Source organism: Rhinolophus hipposideros (assembly GCF_964194185.1).
Source record: "Rhinolophus hipposideros genome assembly, chromosome: 21".
NCBI lineage: Eukaryota > Metazoa > Chordata > Mammalia > Chiroptera > Rhinolophidae > Rhinolophus > Rhinolophus hipposideros.
In genome coordinates, this window is record NC_138067.1 from 35,131,974 (window position 1) to 35,150,081 (window position 18,108).

Here is an 18,108-nt window from a genome sequence, read left to right on the forward strand (position 1 = left end):
TTTTTAAAGTTAAGTTATTTTTCTGCCATGGTAGATACAAGTATCAAAATATTCTTGCAAAGCAATTATAGGTAAGCATTTTTCTCAGCAAGCATATCTTTTTATGAAGAGAGTGGAATGCTAACAGTTCTTCTGCAGCATTTTGGACACACATATATTTTTCGTCAGAGGTCCTTCCTACACTGAAAATTTTAATTATATAAACTTGTCCTCCTCATATCTACATTGGATCACATGGTCACCTGCCTCATGGAAATGCCTTTTTTAAAACTTATATTTGCAGAACTCCACTATTTTTATACCTAGCTACAGATTGGGGGGGAATAACAAGACTTGGAACCCTGCCCCGCTCCGGTCCCTGGGACAGTCCCCTCTCCCGCATGTATTGCTGCAGTGCCCAAGACAGCAAAATGGACTACAAGCGGCGCTTCCTGCTTGGCGGGTCCAAGCAGAAGGTGCAGCAGCACCAGCAGTACCCGATGCCCGAGCTGGGCCGAGCACTGAGCGCTCCCCTGGCATCTACGGCCTCCACTGCCCCGCTGGGCAGTCTGACTGCTGCAGGCAGCTGCCACCATGCCATGCCCCACTCCACTCCCATCGCCGACATCCAGCAGGGCATCTCCAAGTACCTGGACGCCCTCAATGTCTTCTGCCGTGCCAGTACTTTCCTCACAGATCTCTTCAGCACTGTGTTCAGGAACTCGCACTACTCCAAGGCAGCCATGCAACTGAAAGACGTGCAGGAGCACGTCATGGAAGCAGCCAGTCGGCTAACTTCAGCCATAAAGCCTGAGATCGCCAAGATGCTGATGGAACTGAGCGCTGGGGCCGCAAACTTCACGGATCAGAAGGAATTCAGTCTCCAGGACATTGAGGTAGCGTATCTTCTGGGTCATACTCGGCTAGGAAACTGTATCCCAGGGGTAAATGGTTTTTTCCCAAATCACCATAACGATGGTCTTTATTCTCTTCCTGTTGATACCTCTCCTTAGAAGAATTTGTGCATGCCGAGTTCTGAATTGCTTTCATTTCAAATTAAGTAGGTTAAAAGATTATTAAACACAGACAAATTTCATATATTTTACGTTCTTTAAATGTTCAAATTGGAACTTAATTTCCAAATAACATACTGTTAAAAGTACAGGGTGGGGACTGAGAATTCTAAATATGATTTTGAGCTTTGTGAGTTGTCATATAGCACCATTAGTTTAATGTAGACAGTTCCACACATTTTCACAGGATAAATTATTTTTCCAGTTCTAAACTCACAAAAAAGAACATCCGGGAACTGATTTCTTACAAGTACCTGTTTGATATGTTGTTTCTTGAAAAGTTTATACGGTTTTAAGAGGCAAAATTCTCTTGAACACAGAGCTGCAAAGGGTGGCCATTTTTGTTGCATTTACATGCTAGCCAGTGTCATACTCGGGTAGGAAAATGTATCCCTGTTCATAATTGGATGCGTTTGATTCTTATTCAGTACATTGCTTAGGGTTTTTGATAGTCAAAATGAAATACTCTCCCTCTTTCAGGGCCCTAGATTATAATGTAAGATTAGAATACAAATTTCATTCAGAATAAAGACGACCTTTTTTCTTTTGCTTCCTTCATTTAGGAAATGGTTTGTAAAATTGTGGTTTGTTATATTAGTGTCACTGATAGATTTTTAAAATTATTTTTAGCTGCTCAGAGTGTTCTTCTGAGTTTGATTTCTCCATTTTGCATTTTAGCAGTACATCATAGGTTAGGCTCCCAGATGCTAGAAGGGAAAATGCCCTTTTCCCCATCCTGGGGCTGAATTTGATTTTTGGAAATCATCAGTCTTCAGAGCCAGAGCCAGTGATTGAGGTGGCTGAATAAGGAAGCTACTGCTGTAGGTTTAGGTAAAAAACAGAGGTAAACTATTAAGGAATACAACTAATTTTTATTGTGTTTAAAAGTGATTTTGAAAGCATTTCCGAGAGGAATTTAGAACTTTTTTTGAAAAGACACAGTATTCTTGGTGTAAATCGGGGATCATCAGACTTTTTCTGTAGAGGGCAAACAGTAAATTTAGGCTTCATGGGTGACATGTGGTCTCTCACATCTTCTTTTTTTATAACCCATTAAAAATGTAAAAACTAGTTTTACCTTGTAGACCTGTCTCTTGGACTGGATTTGGCCCATGGGCTGTAGTTTGCTGAACCTGCTACTATAAATATATAATAACTGCCCTGGGTCATTCTGTTTTGAATCTATCCAAATGTATAATTTCTGGTTATTTCTTTGATCACATTTTATATTCAGGGAAATTATCATTTTGAAATGTTTTGAAAGTGGCTTGTCATGGTTTCTTTTTTAAAATTATACACATGAAGCATACATAAAGCATACATATATATTTTTTATTGGGGAAGGGGAACAGGACTTTATTGGGGAACAGTGTGTACTTCCAGGACTTTTTCCAAGTCAAGTTGTTGTCCTTTCAATCTTAGTTGTGGAGGGCGCAGCTCAGCTCCAGGTCCAGATGCTGTTGCTAGTTGCAGGGGGTGCAGCCCACCATCCCTTGTGAGAGTCGAACCGGCAACCTTGTGGTTGAGAGGACGCGCTCCAACCAACTGAGCCATCTGGGAGCTCAGTGGCAGCTCAGCTCAAGGTGCCACGTTCAATCTTAGTTGCAGGGGACGCTGCCCACCATCCTTTGTGGGACTGGAACAGTTCATCTGGCAACCTGTGGCTGAGAGCCCACCAGCCCATGTGGGAATCGAACCGGCAGCCTTCGGAGTTAGGAGCACAGAGCTCCAACCGCCTGAGCCACCGGGCCAGCCACAGCATATATTTTTTTTAAAAATGTACTTCTCAAAAGAAATTTAAGCAAAATTACTGCTTTCCTCTCCCACCCCATTCCTTTTCCCAGAAGTGGCCACCATTTACTGGTTGGTACATGCCATTCCAGACTAGCGCCTGTGTGTGTACAAATGTACAGCTCCGGCTTTCGTTTGGTTTACGTGAAGAAGCATGTTGTTCTGCCAACAGTGTGCCTGGTCACGGCAGACACAGCCATCAGGGACTCTTGGCCTCTGAGAAAGTGTTGAACAATTCTACCCTGACTGCTAGAGCTGTCATCCTGTAATGACACAGCACTTTAACTTTATTGAGAATTGTAGGCAAGAGTAGCTTGAAAAAGGCCAAAGGCTTTTCTTTTAACCTGAACGTTATTGGGCGCTTCTTCGAGCCATGCCTCCAGGTACTGGAGGAGGCAGAGCTAAACCTGCGTGTCTGTTTGTCCTCCAACTCTGCCGAGCAAGTACCCTTGTTCCCCAAGTCATGACAACTAGAGGATGAACCAGCCATGAGGAGTAGGGTTCAGTAAGCCACCGAGGGGCCGTAGCACCGGCCTTGTCCCTTCTGCTTTCCTGGGACCTGTGTGGACCAGTTGAGCTAAGAAGGGGAATATTTCATTATTGTTGTGGTTTGGCCTTTGGTCTTGGCTTTCCTCCATTGACATGTGACTAGGATAGCTGGAATACGACCATGTTTTTATACATAACGGACTAAACAGGATTTCGGAGGCCAGACTGGAAACGAAATGCTGTTGATAGGTTTTCGAATCTATGAGTATATTCTAAGTTTTCAACAGCTGACGTAGAAGTAAGTTCTAAACTGTGATTGCCAGATATAGGCCTGCAGAATTAACATTTTGCTCTTTCCACAAAGCAGTATTTGTTGTTTCTAGAATTTATGTACTGCCACGGACCAATAAGGTCTCTCTCTCGGAATAGTCACCAGCTCAGATGGAATGGCTAGGCATTTGTTCGTTTTCCCGTTGGTCTTTTTAGGGATTTATCAGCAAGGCCCCTAGAGGCTCTTTAACATTCATCCTGGGGAAAGAAGTCTGGCCTCACATTGCTGAACTTGACTGGCGAGGCCAGGACTACTCAGGAGCTTAGCCCAGGACTGGACAAGAGAAAAGCCCTGCATTCAATACTCAAATGCCTGAGCAGTTTCAACCTGTGACTAAGTATCAGTGCCAGTGTCCCACCCTGAAGGTGCCCAAAGCTTGCGTCTAATGCTCCCTTGCTTACAGCCAGGTTTGGATGTGCTGGCGGATGCACAGCTCCTGCTGCCTGTGTCTGGGAGCTGCATTGCTGCCTGTGTGAGTCCTGTCCTGTTTGTGCCCATCCGTGACTTTGCCCCTTACCCAGGGAGGTCACCCTCACCATCTTGCTGTCAGGTCAGTGAGTGGTGACTGTGGTGTTTCACTAGTTAACTAGTGCCTGTTATAAGGCCTGGAGTCAAAATACCTGGATTTAGAAAATGACTCTGCTTTGTAGAGCCTTGAGCAAATCTAACATCTCTAAGCCTCGGCTTGTCCATCTGTAAAATGGAACTACCACCTACCTTCCAGGGTTCTTGTGAAAATCAGAAGTGGTTGGTGTGTGTGAAACTCTGTACCTAGTTAGTTGCCATCGTCATCATCATTTATTATTGCTTCCAACATGGCTTGAAAGGTACTATCAGCCCTTCTCTGAAGTGCAGAGCGCAGTGCGTGTAAAGGCAACATCAGAGGGAAGTGTGCAGAAAGATACTCTAACTGGAGCTCCTTTCGGTAGAAAAAGTTGCCCCTCCCAGAACGTTTGCTCAGCTTATTTCCTTCCTGGTTCCTGAGGTAATTCGCCTCCCTTACCCCTCTGTGGAATCTTCTCTTTTGGTGTTGTAAGGTGGCAGCAGTATTACCTGCCTGATGTAGGAACTGCTTTTCCGTATAAAAGCCTGAGAGAACCTCTTCTACCAGTAGTAACTGCTTTGTTTGCCTTGTGTCTAGAATGGGGCACGGGGAAGGAAGTGGAGGGGATGGGGGGATGCTCATTGGATACACTTGCAGTAGCTGGGAACCTTTGGGACAAGCCAATTGCCTGTTTAGGTAGGATTTTTCCCTCACTGGATTTATAGAAAATGTATAGTTCACATTGTATATGAACTGGAATTTTGTCTAAAATGAGAAATGTGGTCTTCATCAAGTGCTTCATGGGAATTCCTTTGTATAAGTCTCACTGACTCCTTTGGTTGTCAGTCCAGCCACAATGGGAATTCAGGAAAACTATGCTTTCCCATATTGAATTTGTTCTTTGTAGAAAGCTTTGACATCCTCCCCAAACGTTTTTTAGAGTTAGACTGCAGGGGACCTGCTGTCTGTAGCTTTTCTGTTTGAATCTAGGGGCATCTCCACCAGTGGTTTTTACGAGTGTGGTAATTCCAGTGTCCCTGTAAAATACGGGACTAACTGAATTGAGTGGCTAATTTCTCTTTGGTTTTGTCTACCTCGGTTTCATTTGTCCCAGAAATCTGTTATTCTTACTAAGAATCATTTGCAATTAAAACCTGGTGTTCATATTAAAGAAGCGTAGACAACCCTGTAACTTGGTTTTCTGTTTATTAGGAAGTCACAAATGTCCATCTCTTTTTACAAACGTTTATCACTTGTCTTAAATAAAATGACTTTTTCAGTGTAAATATAAGTAAAAGAATCAAATGGACTTGTGATTCATGCGTTCATTCCACAAATATTTATTGCATATTTTATTTGTGCCAGGTACTGTTCCAGGCACAGAAGATGACAGTGGTGAACAGGGGAGAAATCCCTCCCTTTGTGTAGGTAGATAGAAGAGGGCTGCAGTCTGAGATAAGGTAGTTAGAAGGCATCCCTTAGAAGGTGACATTTGGGTCAAGACCTGGAGGAGATGAAGGAGTAAGAGAAAAGAGGACTCCCGGCCTAGGGAACAGCTAGAGCCAAGCTTCCTGAGGCAGAAGTGGCCCTGGCTGTAGGAGACCTATTGTGGCTGAAATAGTGAAACAAAGGGAGAGTACTAGGGGTGAAGTCAGAAGGTAAAGAGGGCAGCCTGTGCAGGGAAGGTGAAAGGAAGGCAGGACAGGGTCTGCCATGCAGGGAGCAGTGATGCCGTGTCTCCCCCTGCTTTATTCATCCTCGGGCTGGTCTGGGGTTCTGATTTCACAGTGGGGCCTCACTGTTTGGGAGGCCTTGCCCTCTGGGCAGATGCTCTGTACAGGCATTCTAGAAGCCCAGGTCAGCTCCAGGGCTCCCAGCAGTTTTATGTCTTTAAGGGTACTATATTTTATATCTTCCAGCATTTTAGTGGCTTTCCAAGTATTACCTCCTTGTAAATGGACAGTCTTTAAATAAAATCTTTATGTCACTGAACCTTGGCTTTCAGTTTGATGCACTAACAAATGTCTTTTGTATACTATGTGATTACTATGAAACTGAAATAATTTATTTGTGGGCGCTGACTGACTCTGAAGGACCTTAATTCAAGCATATTGACATTTATTTGGGATAGATATATGCCAAAAATACTGTGGAGTAACAGTAATGGAAAATATTAGGAGCTGGTTTCAAAATGTGGTTTTCATTAACCTTAATGGAATTAAACTTGCATACTCTTTTTTTTTTCTTTTTTTTTTTTTTGCCTAAAGGTAAAATTCAGTGTTACTTTTTTCATGTTTTGACTAGTAGATCTTCCATAACAGATTATGGAGTAAATATTTCCTAACTGTATATGCCAAATGAAAATCCAAATTGCTACTATTAATCAGAAACTGTAGTTCACTTCATAAAAAGCTTGTATGAATCCAGTGTTCAGGCTGTTGCTAATTTCTAGTCATTCTTTTTGGCTTATTTTAATTGAGGTGAATCTTTCTGTTATCTAAATTGTCTTCAGATTTTAGCCTTTAGAGAAGCTACAGTTAAGTAGTTGGAATTTGGGTGATTCTGTAAACTTCACTGTGAACAGCAATCCTACGTGGATGGAAGCCACTGGGGCCAGAGGGCATCTGCCACTCTGGAGGGACTGGACCCTTTGACTTGGATTTGTCAAGACACACTGTGCAACCAACCAACTCAGTACCCTGAAATTTGCTAATTAAAAGGAGAAAAATAAGATATTAAGCAAATTTCCTGCTTCTCCAGTACAGACTGTTTCTCAGGGTAACTAAGTGGCTCTAATTGATGAGGGAAGATTCTTCTGTTTAGAAGACTCTCAGTATTAGTCTGTATAGTATACAGTGGTCAACAGTGGAGGATAATACCATTTGGTGAAAGGGGCTTCATAAGGGAGGAATCAGGCCTGTCTCACCCAAATCCACTGGTCAACCTCAGCATCATTGAATATGAGACAACTGGATGATAATGGCTCCTGATAAGAACCACACAGCAGCACCCCCATCATTCTTGGACTTTTCTCTGTTCTCCCCTCTCCTGGTGGGGGTGGATAAAAAACACCTGAAATAATGTAATCAAGATTCGAGAATGAATTCCCAGCCAACAGGAAATGTGAGGTACAGCGGAACAAGTTATATGACATCCCAAGGAAGCAAGCAAATCCAAAATGTGGCATATTCTACACAGTTGACCGGATTTGTTCAACAAGTAGCATGAAAAAAAATTAGGTAGAAGGTACCTAAATTAAAAGAGAGTTAAGAGATACAACAAGCAAATAAAACGAGCCTTTTTGGGGTCGAGATTTAAACAAGCAAAAAAGACATTTCTAAAGATAATTTGGGAAGTTTGAACATGACTGGGAATTCCAGAACGTTTCAGCAAAAAGTGGGGTTGAGGAGAAAGATTAAAAAACATGGCAAAATATTGAAGCTTTTTGATTGGTATGAGATTTGTTATACTCAGCTCTTGTGTATGTTTGGGCATTTTCCAAGTTAAAAAAAGAGAGCAACTTATGCCCATATGAATGTGAGAGGTATAATGTATCGGTAATACCCCATAAATGAGTCCATTTCATGGAGGGATTTGTGCGTGTGAAGTGGTCTCCTAATAGAAAAGGGGAGTGTTTAGGAAACTCCTCTACTGTCTCCGCACATTGTACTCGACCTCACTTCTGGCATTTCTGATCACCCAATGTGATGACCCAAGAGGGTCATTTCTGACACTGTTTGTCTGGAGTTAGCATCAGGTCCCACGCGTTAAAGGCTCACCCCCACAAGACTGTCCCCCTCCCCTTTAGACGCCAGTCATAAGTTCAGGGTGTGGTTGTCACTTGTGCTTCTTACTGACGGGCGATAAAATCAGGTTTCTATCACCCCTTCCACGAGTTTGATTAATTTGCTAGAGCAGCTCAAAGAACTCAAAAACTTTTTACTTACTAGATTATAAAAGGATATAACTCAGGAGTAGCCAGATAGAAGAGATGCGTAGGGCAGGATATGTGGGAATGTTGCAGGAAAGAGGGTTCTTGGCTATGCACAGGAAAGAATTGAAGAGCAAGCCAGATAGTAAAGTGAAAGTTTATTGAGTAAAGATCTACTCCACAGGCAGGATAGAGGTTGCCTCCGAGTGACAGACAACCTCAGTTTTATGTGTGGCAATAATTTTATTTGGTAGGTGTTTCGCATGGAAACGAAGGGGAGGAATATTCTATTAGTTCCAGTTCAGAAATGGGTGGGCTTTTCTGAGAATTGCAGATATACCCCTTTTTTGTCCTTAAATGGTCCTTTTCGGAAGTGTAGTGGTGCTGGTGGGTGTTATTTAATATGCAAATGTATTTTAATGAGGGTATAATGAGGCTGGAGGTTATTGGAGGTGAATCTCCTCACCGTCTTGGTTCTGGCTAGTTTGTTCCACGTTCTGGTCCACTAGTTTTCTGCCTCCAGCTGAAGGTTAGTGGGTTTTTTTTGGAGGCCCTGACCCCACCCTATCTCAGAAAGATGTGGAGAACTTGCCTCCCCCCATCACCTCCATGTTTTCACCAACATGGAAGCTCTCTGAACCCCTTCCTTTGGGCCTTTTCTAGAATTCATTATTTACTAGGTGTGGTTGATTAAACCATTGTCCATGGGCGATTGATTCTACCTCCAGCCCCTTCCCCTCCCCAAACCTCTAATCCTGTGGTTGGTTCCCCTGGCAACCAGCCTCTATCCATAGGGGCTTTCCAGAAGACACCTCATCAACATAAACTCAGGTTTGGTTGAAAGAGGCTTGTTATGAATAACAAAAGATACTTAATCTTTCTTATTAGAAAATTCCAAGGGTTTTAGGAACTGTGTGCCAGGAACCTTGGAAGAAGACCAAATACATATATTTCGTACTATAAATCACAATATGGCCGGGAGTATTATTGAGTTAAGGTGTAGCAATGAAAAGAAAAGTGCATGCTTTTCAGAAAAATGAAGAAAATGAAAGTGAATCAAAGAAGCAAATGAGAACAGAAAAGACACGTCTGAAGGCAGGACCCCAGGAGCAGATAGGAGTCAAGAAAAGAATGGTGTACTCCTAATTTTGGTGACTAAACTGGCATGTTGCTTTCTTTTAGGAGAATATATGATGTAAAATTTCATCGTTGCTAAAAAGATTTGAGTGAACATGAGGGAAAAATTAGGTTTGGTGTGGCAAATTAGAAAGAAACAAGAGTTCATGGAATGTAATTTTATGTAGAACTAGCTTTCCTGAATTATTTTCTATACTAAATTTTTATGGCTGCTGGTCAGCTTGCGATTTCACAGGATTGCATAATAGCCTGTTTTGGCAGCTTTCCTTATCGTTATAAGTCAGGGATCTTAGCATCTGTAAAACGATATTTGCCTAAAGTCCTTCTGGGAGCAGCAGCCACGGGATTGTGTCCTGTATCTGTCTGCTCACTCAGGCCAGGCAGCCCTCCTGCGGCGCTCACACCTTATCTGCTGTCCATCCCCCAGGAGACTGGGCTTTGTGACCTCTACCTAACGCGGACATGTTCAGAGCCAGCAAAGTGAAGATAGCCTGATGCTGAGGAGCCCCTGTGAGTCCTTGCTCACTCCAGGACCCCTCCTGAGGCCCCCCCAGCTCCTAGCCTGCTTTCCCCCTCACCTGACTGCTACCCCCTGGGTGAAATACAGACGAGCTGGCTGCAAGCTGGCAAAGATGAGTGAGGACAGTGAGAAGCGCTGCAGGCCTGGTGGGCAAGACGAAGAAGTAGACGTGACAGTCGGTGTGATGAGTGCCGTGATGCAGATGGAAAATAGCCTCACGTCTGTTGGTCGGTTCAGTGTCCTCCCACGCAGCTCGCTGTGACAGTCCCCAGGCCCCGTACCAGAACCTCCTCCTACCAACCTGGAAGAGGGGAGGGGAGGGCAGAGGACCTTGTAGGCCCTGAGTTTAGATGCCATGCAGAATGAGATGGGATTTTTTAAGGGGGCTTTTGAGCAAGAGACTGATATGATTTGATCTGTTTTTAAAAATCACGATGGCTGTAAGTGACAGAAACCAAATCAAAATACTTGAAATAACAACAGTAAACGCCACAAGAAGCTAATACTTACATGGTACTTATGCCATCCTCTATTCCGAGACTCTGCACATTAACTGACTGAATTCTACTAATAACCTTATGAGTTAGATACTACTCATATTCCCATTTTATTGATGTGTAGACTGAGTGAGGTACGGAGAGGTTAAGCAATTTATCAGAAGTCTTGTGGCAGATCCAGACTTTAGACCCAGGCAGTCTGACTATGTAGAGAGTAAAACTCTTGACTGTAGCACTGTACTGCTTCTCAAGAAAAACAGCACAGTCGCTCCCCCTTACCCATGGTTTCACTTCCCGCACTTTCAGTAACCCTTGGTCCAGAATATTACATGGAAAATGCTGGAGTTTTAAATTGCACATCATTCTGAGTGGCGTGATGGAATCTCCTGCCTTCCAACTCCGTCCCGCCTGGTACGTGAATCATCCGCTTGTCCAGCTTATCCATGCTGTAGCCACTACCTGCCTATTGGTCACTTAGTAGCCATCGAGGTTCTCAACTGCCGTGGTACCGCAGTGCTTGTGTTACTTAACAAGGGCCCCAAAGCCGCAAGGAGTGACGCTAGCAATTTGGCTATGCCAGAGAAGCCATCCAGTGCTGGTTATGTTATAATCAGGTCAGCTGTAGCTACGTCACAACGCCTGTGTCGGTCAGCTCACTTCATCTTATGTCGCCATTGTATCATCTCACATCATCACAAGAAGGCTGAGTCCAGTCCCGTGACGTACTTTGAGAGAAAGACCACGTTCACCTAACTTTTATTATAGTATATTTTTATAATGGACCTATTTTATTATCAGTTAATATTGTTCATCTCTTTCTGTGCCTAATTTAGAAATTAAACTTTATCATAGTCACGTACTCGTATATATAGGAAAAAACATGGTATACATAGGGGTCAGTACTATCCGTGGTTTCAGGTGTCCACTCAGGGCCTTGGAACATGTGCCCTGTGGATAAGGGCAGGGGACTCCTGTATTGACCTATGAAACTGAAGAAAGTGAGCTCTTCGGGTGTGCCTGGAGCTAGGGGCTCACATAGTACTGAACAAACTTAGCCTTTGTCTGTTCTCTCTGCCTTCTTGAGTGTTCCCTTCATTTCCAGGCAGACTGTCTCCATGCCAGGGTCCCTAACAACTCAGCAGAAAGAGCACCTCTGTTTTCCCCTAAGCTCTGACAAAAGTTCTAGAATTGAATCCGGTCGACTTGGCTTGGGTCTCTTGCCCGACCTTGTACCCTGTGGCCAGAAGAATAAAAGGAACACACTGATTGGCCAGGCCTGACTTGGAAACCCACTCCGGGTGCTGGAGCACAGGCAGAGCCAAGCTCACCCATACCACAGGGCTGAGAGGGCAGGAGTGGCTTCCTTGAGGGGCTGCTTCCAGCACAGCCACGATTGCATGTTGGGGAGGCCACAGGGCAGACGCCCTCTGGGGAGGGTTGGAGAATGAGAGACCAGTTAGGACCCTAGATACACGTTGCTTATTTGTTTTGTTTTTCAGGATTTTAGCGGTTTGTTATGTCTTGCTGTGAAGCCTTCCGTTATGTCTCTTAGTAAAATTCCATAGTTTTCTTTCTAATGACTGTGTCTATTCTTAAAATTATTAAGTAATTTATATTTTAGTGGCTGTAATGAATGAAATAATATTTAAAAGTTTTTTCCTATAATACAGAAACACCACTGATTTTTAATTTTTATCTTCTCTCTAGCCGTGTGACTGAACTCAGTAATTCCAACGTGCAGCTGGCTTATTTGTGTGGTGTTTTGTTGTTGTTTTTTTGGTATACGAGGCCATCGCATCTGTGTATGTCTCCTCCCTTGCGGTGGTTATATATCTTATTGTATTGATTGTAAGTTTTAATATATAGATATACCTTGTTTTATTGCACTTTCCAGATGCTGCCTTTTTTTTAAAAAAACAAATTGAAGGTAAAACCCCCCACCAGCAAAAAGATTATTACTCGCTGAAGGCTTAGATGATAGTGAGTGATAAGTCACTTTTTAGTGATAAGGTATTTTTTGAGGTATGTACATTGTTGTTTTAGCCATAATGCTATTGCACACTTAGTAGACCACAGGATAGTGTAAGCATACTTTTATATGCCCTGGGAAACCAAAAACTTCACGAGACTTGCCTTATTGCAATATTCGTTTTATTGCAGTGGCCTGGCACTGGGCCCGCAGCATCTCTGATGTGTCCTGTAAACAGTCCGCTTCAGGAGGCAGTGTCCTTGTTGTGTTGTGGTCCTCGTTCTGAGGGGAATGCTGTGCACATATTGCTTTGGGTTATTCATTGTATCACATTAGCTTTTCTTACGTGGGATGCATGTTTATGGTAAAAAATTCAAACGTTTTTGAATGGCGTAAGTCCCCTTCCTGCGAAAGTAATGGCTCTCCCTTCCAGCTCCTTCCCAGTTCTAGACATAACCACTCTTTTTTTTCCTTTTTTTTTTTAAAGATTTTATTGGGGAAGGGAAACAGGACTTTATTGGGAACAGTATGTACTTCCAGGACTTTTTTCCAAGTCAAGTTGTTGACTGTCAATCTTAGTTGTGGAGGGTGCTGTTCAACTTCAAGTTGTTGTCCTTTCAGTCTTAGTTGTGGAGGGCGCAATTCAGCTCCAGGTCCAGTTGCCGTTGCTAATTGCAGGGGGCGCAGCCACCATCCCTTGCGGGAGTTGAACCAGCAACCTTGTGGTTGAGAGGATGCGCTCCAACCAACTGAGCCATCCGGGAGCTCAGAGGCAGCTCAGCTCAAGGTGCTGTGTTCAGGGGGCGCTGCCCACCATCCCTTGAAGGGGTTGAGCTGGCAACCTTGTGGTTGAGAGCCCACTGGCCCATGTGAGAATCGACCTGGCAGCCTTCGGAGTTAGGAGCATGGAGCTCTAACCGCCTGAACCACCGGGCCAGCCCCGACATAACCACTCTTAATTGGTTTATTTATCAATGCAGATAGCAGCAAACACATATGTTTGCACAGACATATATGGAAAATCTTTTTACTCATTTACACATACGCTTTGTTCCCTTAATAGCATTCCAATTAATGACAGTATTAATTCTTGGTTTGAAAGAATAAGCATGTGCTTCAAAGGCATAACAGATGTTATACCTGATTCTTCATTTTATGGATGAGTGTATCACTTGCAGGGAAGGCTTGCATGGTGTGCGGCCTTCCATTCTCCAGAAGAGTCAGAGTCTGCCCCATGCCTGTGAGTGATACCACCTCAAAGTAAGCTCAAGTGTTGCAGCCGGTCTCTGTGGGCTGGCTGCAGAAAAGCTGTCCAGGGAAAGAAAGCGGGAAGAGTTTAGGGGGGAAGATTCAGTTGTCATTTGCAGAAAGATACTGGCGTCATGAGGTTCTGCCTTCAGCCATGTCATCATGCTGCTCTTGGCCTGGCTTGGTGCTTTTATGGGGAAGGTAGCAACTGCTTTCTTTCCTTTTTTCAACAAATACGTGTTGGGGGATCGTTTGCTCTGTACCAGGCACTGAGAAGTCAGCAGAGCGCAAAACAAAGACCCTGTCCTCATCCAGCTCAGCTTCTCAGAAGGGAACAGACAAAAAGAAATAGCACATACAAGTGTTAGGTAGTGAGGGGTGCAGTGAAGAGAAATAAAGAATGATGGGGCCGGTAGAGGAAAGTCCTCTCTAGGGATGGGACATTTGAGCAATGACAGTGAAAGCCATGCAGGTTCCAGGGGGGAGGCTGTTCCAGGTAGAGCAAATGGGGGCAGGATGGGCACTCCCCCAGAGGACACTTGGACAATGTCTAGAAGTATTTTTGATTGCCACAAAAATGACATCTCCCTCTTTTTCTCATGCTAGGATGAGAGTGAGAGAACTCCTACTCATTTAAAGAGATTGACTATTATACCAGAGGACCCAGGTGGTTTGAATAGAATGAAAGATATTGGACTTGCATATTAGGGAATCAGAATTTCACTGACTCATTATGTGTTTTGGGACAATTTTTGTCATCTTTTAGGACCTCACTTTCTCTCTTGGCTTCTGACCAATACTTCACCCCCCATACTTCACACATAGATATCCATGGTTGGATGGTGTTTCTTCATAAAGTATGGGACAGTAGGTGACTAGACTCAGGCCCCAGATCATGAAAGGTGTAAGTTTGTAGAAGCACAAAGCTCTTAGATTTATCGGTGTTCAATTTGAATTATTCAGAGAAGATAGAGTCTTGTTATTTCTCTTCCTTGTAGCCCTTCAGGTTGTATCAGCAAAACAGACACCTGGATGTTCAGAAGCTTTCCTCTGCTGCCGCATTCAAGCTCATTAGTACTTATTGGTGTCTCAGAAGTCACCTGAGAAGGAAGGGATTTTTCTCTGCCCCCCCCCCCTTTTAACAGTAAGAATTTCAAAGTTTCTTCAAAGCACTATGATCTGAGTGATTGTGTCTGCATCTCCCAACCAGTGCTGCTGGCGTCTAGTAAGTGGAGGCCAGGGGTGCTGCTGGGGTGCTGCTGGCGACATCCTGCAGTGCATAGGACAGCCCCTCCCAGCGGAGAGTTCTCTGGCCCCAAATGTCAGCAGTGCTGAAGTTGAGAAACCCTGAGGTAGTGGGAACTGCTTGTGCAAAAGGCTTGAGACGGGAGCTGTTAAAAGTTTTGAGGAACAGCAAGAAGGCCAGTGTGGCAAAGAAAGCAGAGAAAGGAGGTATAGGAATAAGTTCAGAGAGTTATCAGGGACCACATCGCGTAGGGTATCGTAGGACAGAATGAGGAGTTTGGATTTTCTTCTGCTTATAATCACAAGCCATTGGACTATATTGAGCAGGGGAGTGAAATAACCTGATTTCTGTTTTATAAGGTTTCCTGCGTGGAAAGGAGCCTCTCGGGGAAGAGAGGAAATTCCGGAGGGGGGGGCGGGGGGGGAGGAGATTGCTGATTTTCTCCCAATGTCCAGTCTCCTTTTCTTCCTTAGTAACAGAACTCGCTGGATTGAGGGTATGTGTGTGTGTGTGTGAGTGTGTGTGTGAAAGTTGACTCCAGGGTTTATGAGTTGAGCACCTGGGTCACTGGTAGTGCTATTTACTGAGATGGAGCGCCGTGGGGGAAGAGTAGGCTAGAATAATAGGTCTGCAATGCCTATTAGACAGCCAAGGGGCGATGTCAAGTAGATAGTTGGATATATAATTTTGAGTTCAAGGCTGAGGTCCAGATTGGAGATGTGAATGTGAGAACCATCAGTCAGTAGATGGTATTTAAAGCTGTAAAGTTGGATGAGGTCATGAAGGGAATGCATATAGCTAGAGAACCAGAGGGAGGATCCAAGGACCAGTCAACCCTGGGGCACTGCACCTTTTAGAGGTCAGGAGACGAATAGGAAGCAGCCAAGGAGGATGCAGAAGAACAGCCCGCGTGGAGAAGGAATGGAGCAAGTGCAGTGTCTCGGAAGCAAGTGTTTCAAGAAAGCCCACCATCTCAGATGCTGCTGAGAGGAGGCGTGAGAAGCCCTCCGCCACCTCAGCCCAAGATTCGCCAGTGACACCAGTGGCGTACCATGGGATTAAAAGTGGCTAGGAGTGTCCCTGTCAAGTGGGGATGGTGACCCCTATCTCCAGGAGGTAGCATGTGAGGCGTCTAGTACCATGTCACCTAGGATACAGCGAGCCCCTCTCCTGCGTGACGAAGACAGTGTTTATGGAGTCGAATTTCCATTCCAAATTCCGTTTAGTCAGCTTATCAGTGCAGAGATATTTTAGTACTTTCTTCTTGATTGAAGTGCCAACTTTTAATGAAAAGTATACTCACATCAACAAAAAGAATTCCATAAACTCTAGTAGGCTCCTAGGCCATATGCTCTCTGGGTGACTTAAATATATTTTTATCTCTGCCCTATGTAAACCCACAATATTAAATTGCTTGTTTATGGAGCAAACTTGCATTTTGAATGGGAAAAATTATTCTAAGAACAGAGTTCTCTGTCTACTATAATTAATGTGGATCTAGTTACCTTGAGTGGTATTTCACCTTTTCATGTCCTGGATGATATATTATAATTTTCCTTATTATGTCAAGCTTTATAGCAATGTAGCTGAGATATAAAACTTCCTATATGTGTTGGCATGATAGTAAATTTTTGACAAAGGTGTTTTATTTTGGAAAAACAGAACATACAACATGATCTAGTTTTTCCAAAAATCATCTTCAGGTACAAGTGTAGGCTATATAGGAACACATAGTCAATGGTTATATCTATTTAGTAATACTTGGTACCATTTATTTATTTAGCTGATCTTTTTCCCCCTAATTTATTTGCAGCAACTATGTATTTCTGCTATAAAAGCTTTTGTACACCACAGTGCTTGGTACGTGAAGTAGGAGATCAGAAACCGTGTGTTGATATTTTCACCAGCAGTAAAGCAGCACGTCCAGGGGCAGAATGTAATTTTGTCTGAATGATTAGCATTTGGTGTTGGCTCAGCCACCCTCGGGCACATGCTAGCTTTCTCTCCTCCCCTGGTTCTTTCTCCTAACATAGCGTGGCAGCTTCTTTATGATCTAAGTTAATACTGATTGCAAAGGGATTTTTGTTACGTTGTTTGTTGCTTTTTTAATTTTTAACTAAACATTTACTGTAATCAGTTTTCAGGTCAGACTATATGTATATATATACATGTTATTAATAGTTTCCATAAGCTTGTTTTTTACATTTTCATACTGCAATCTAATCTTCATAAAGCACTTTCCATAGTCCAAGCATGATCCACTGCATTCTCTCTCTCTGGAGACGCATTTAGGTCTTTGTGTCGTGTTCTGGTCTTTTAGTTAGGTCATTATGTAATGACTCCGGAATTATAAGAACAAAAGAGCAAGGTTGAGGACACTTAGAACCAAATGTAATGTTTAAGGTATAAGTAAGGATTGAAGAGAAAGAAATGAGTGAATGCCTTTGGAATTTCTAATAAAAGCAGCCAATCCCAATCAACTTTATTTTATCCAGTCAAGACTTTTTAAGCTTGATGAGAAATAAATTCTAGAATCCCTAGAAATGTTTGACACTATAGTATATGTGACAGTTTTATTTGTTAACTCTGCAGGGATGTGAAAAAGAGGAAATGTTAAGTGAGGGTGAGCAGAAAATGAACTTAGTGTTGATGTGACAATCACAGGGCGTGTTGGGAGATGGGGTGGTCTTGGGCACTCTGTAATTCCAGCACATGCAGATGCTAAGGGCTGAGTCAGGCCCCAGCTCTAGGAGAGGACTAATGAAAACCAAATTTTGAAATATTCTAGGAAATAGAGTTGAGTCAGTCCTCAAAAACCATTGTGGTGTGGAAAGGGTGGTCTTTGGGGCCTCAAAATAGGATGACCTTAAACTGAAATCTGTTTTAATTAATAAAATATAAAACCCAAAAAGATTCATGATTATATCCACAAACACAACAGCCTTCACAGCAGATGTGATACACATACAGGGGAATAGAAAAGTGAACATGTCCCCTTTCCCTCCACCATCAGGGCTCCCCAGGAAACACGGTTTCATTTCCGTAGATCCTTGATTGCTGTTTATAATCCAGAATGCTCCAAGGAGGCCCAAGTGGCAGGGTCACTGATTGTCGATACTCAGGAATTGGGCCCTTATGAGGAATTTAAGTCTCACCAAAAAGTTTCTGTTAATGCAGAAGTCTGGTAATGGCCTCTTTTTACCTGAAATTCCATCAACTTGGATGCATTTGGGTAAATGAGTTTTTTTTAAATGCACCTGCCAAGGGTAAGATGAAATCCAATTGCTTTCTTCATAATTCTTAAATGAGCCTGATGTGCCACAGGACGGGACAGATGTTTGAGGTGTGGAATC

At 43.3% G+C, this 18,108-nt stretch overlaps 1 protein-coding gene across 3 annotated transcripts in view; it reads left to right on the forward strand.

The window, feature by feature from the left end:
* Positions 1 to 18,108, forward strand: part of GARRE1 (granule associated Rac and RHOG effector 1) — a 71,576-nt gene that overhangs the window by 24,154 nt on the left and 29,314 nt on the right. For 2 of the 3 annotated variants that reach the window (XM_081032952.1, XM_081032953.1), the window contains exon 4: positions 284 to 875. In XM_081032952.1, coding sequence (XP_080889078.1) covers positions 284 to 875 — 592 coding nt within the window. The remainder of the gene's footprint in view (positions 1 to 283; positions 876 to 18,108) is intronic. The other variant, XM_081032951.1, reaches the window with a different exon arrangement.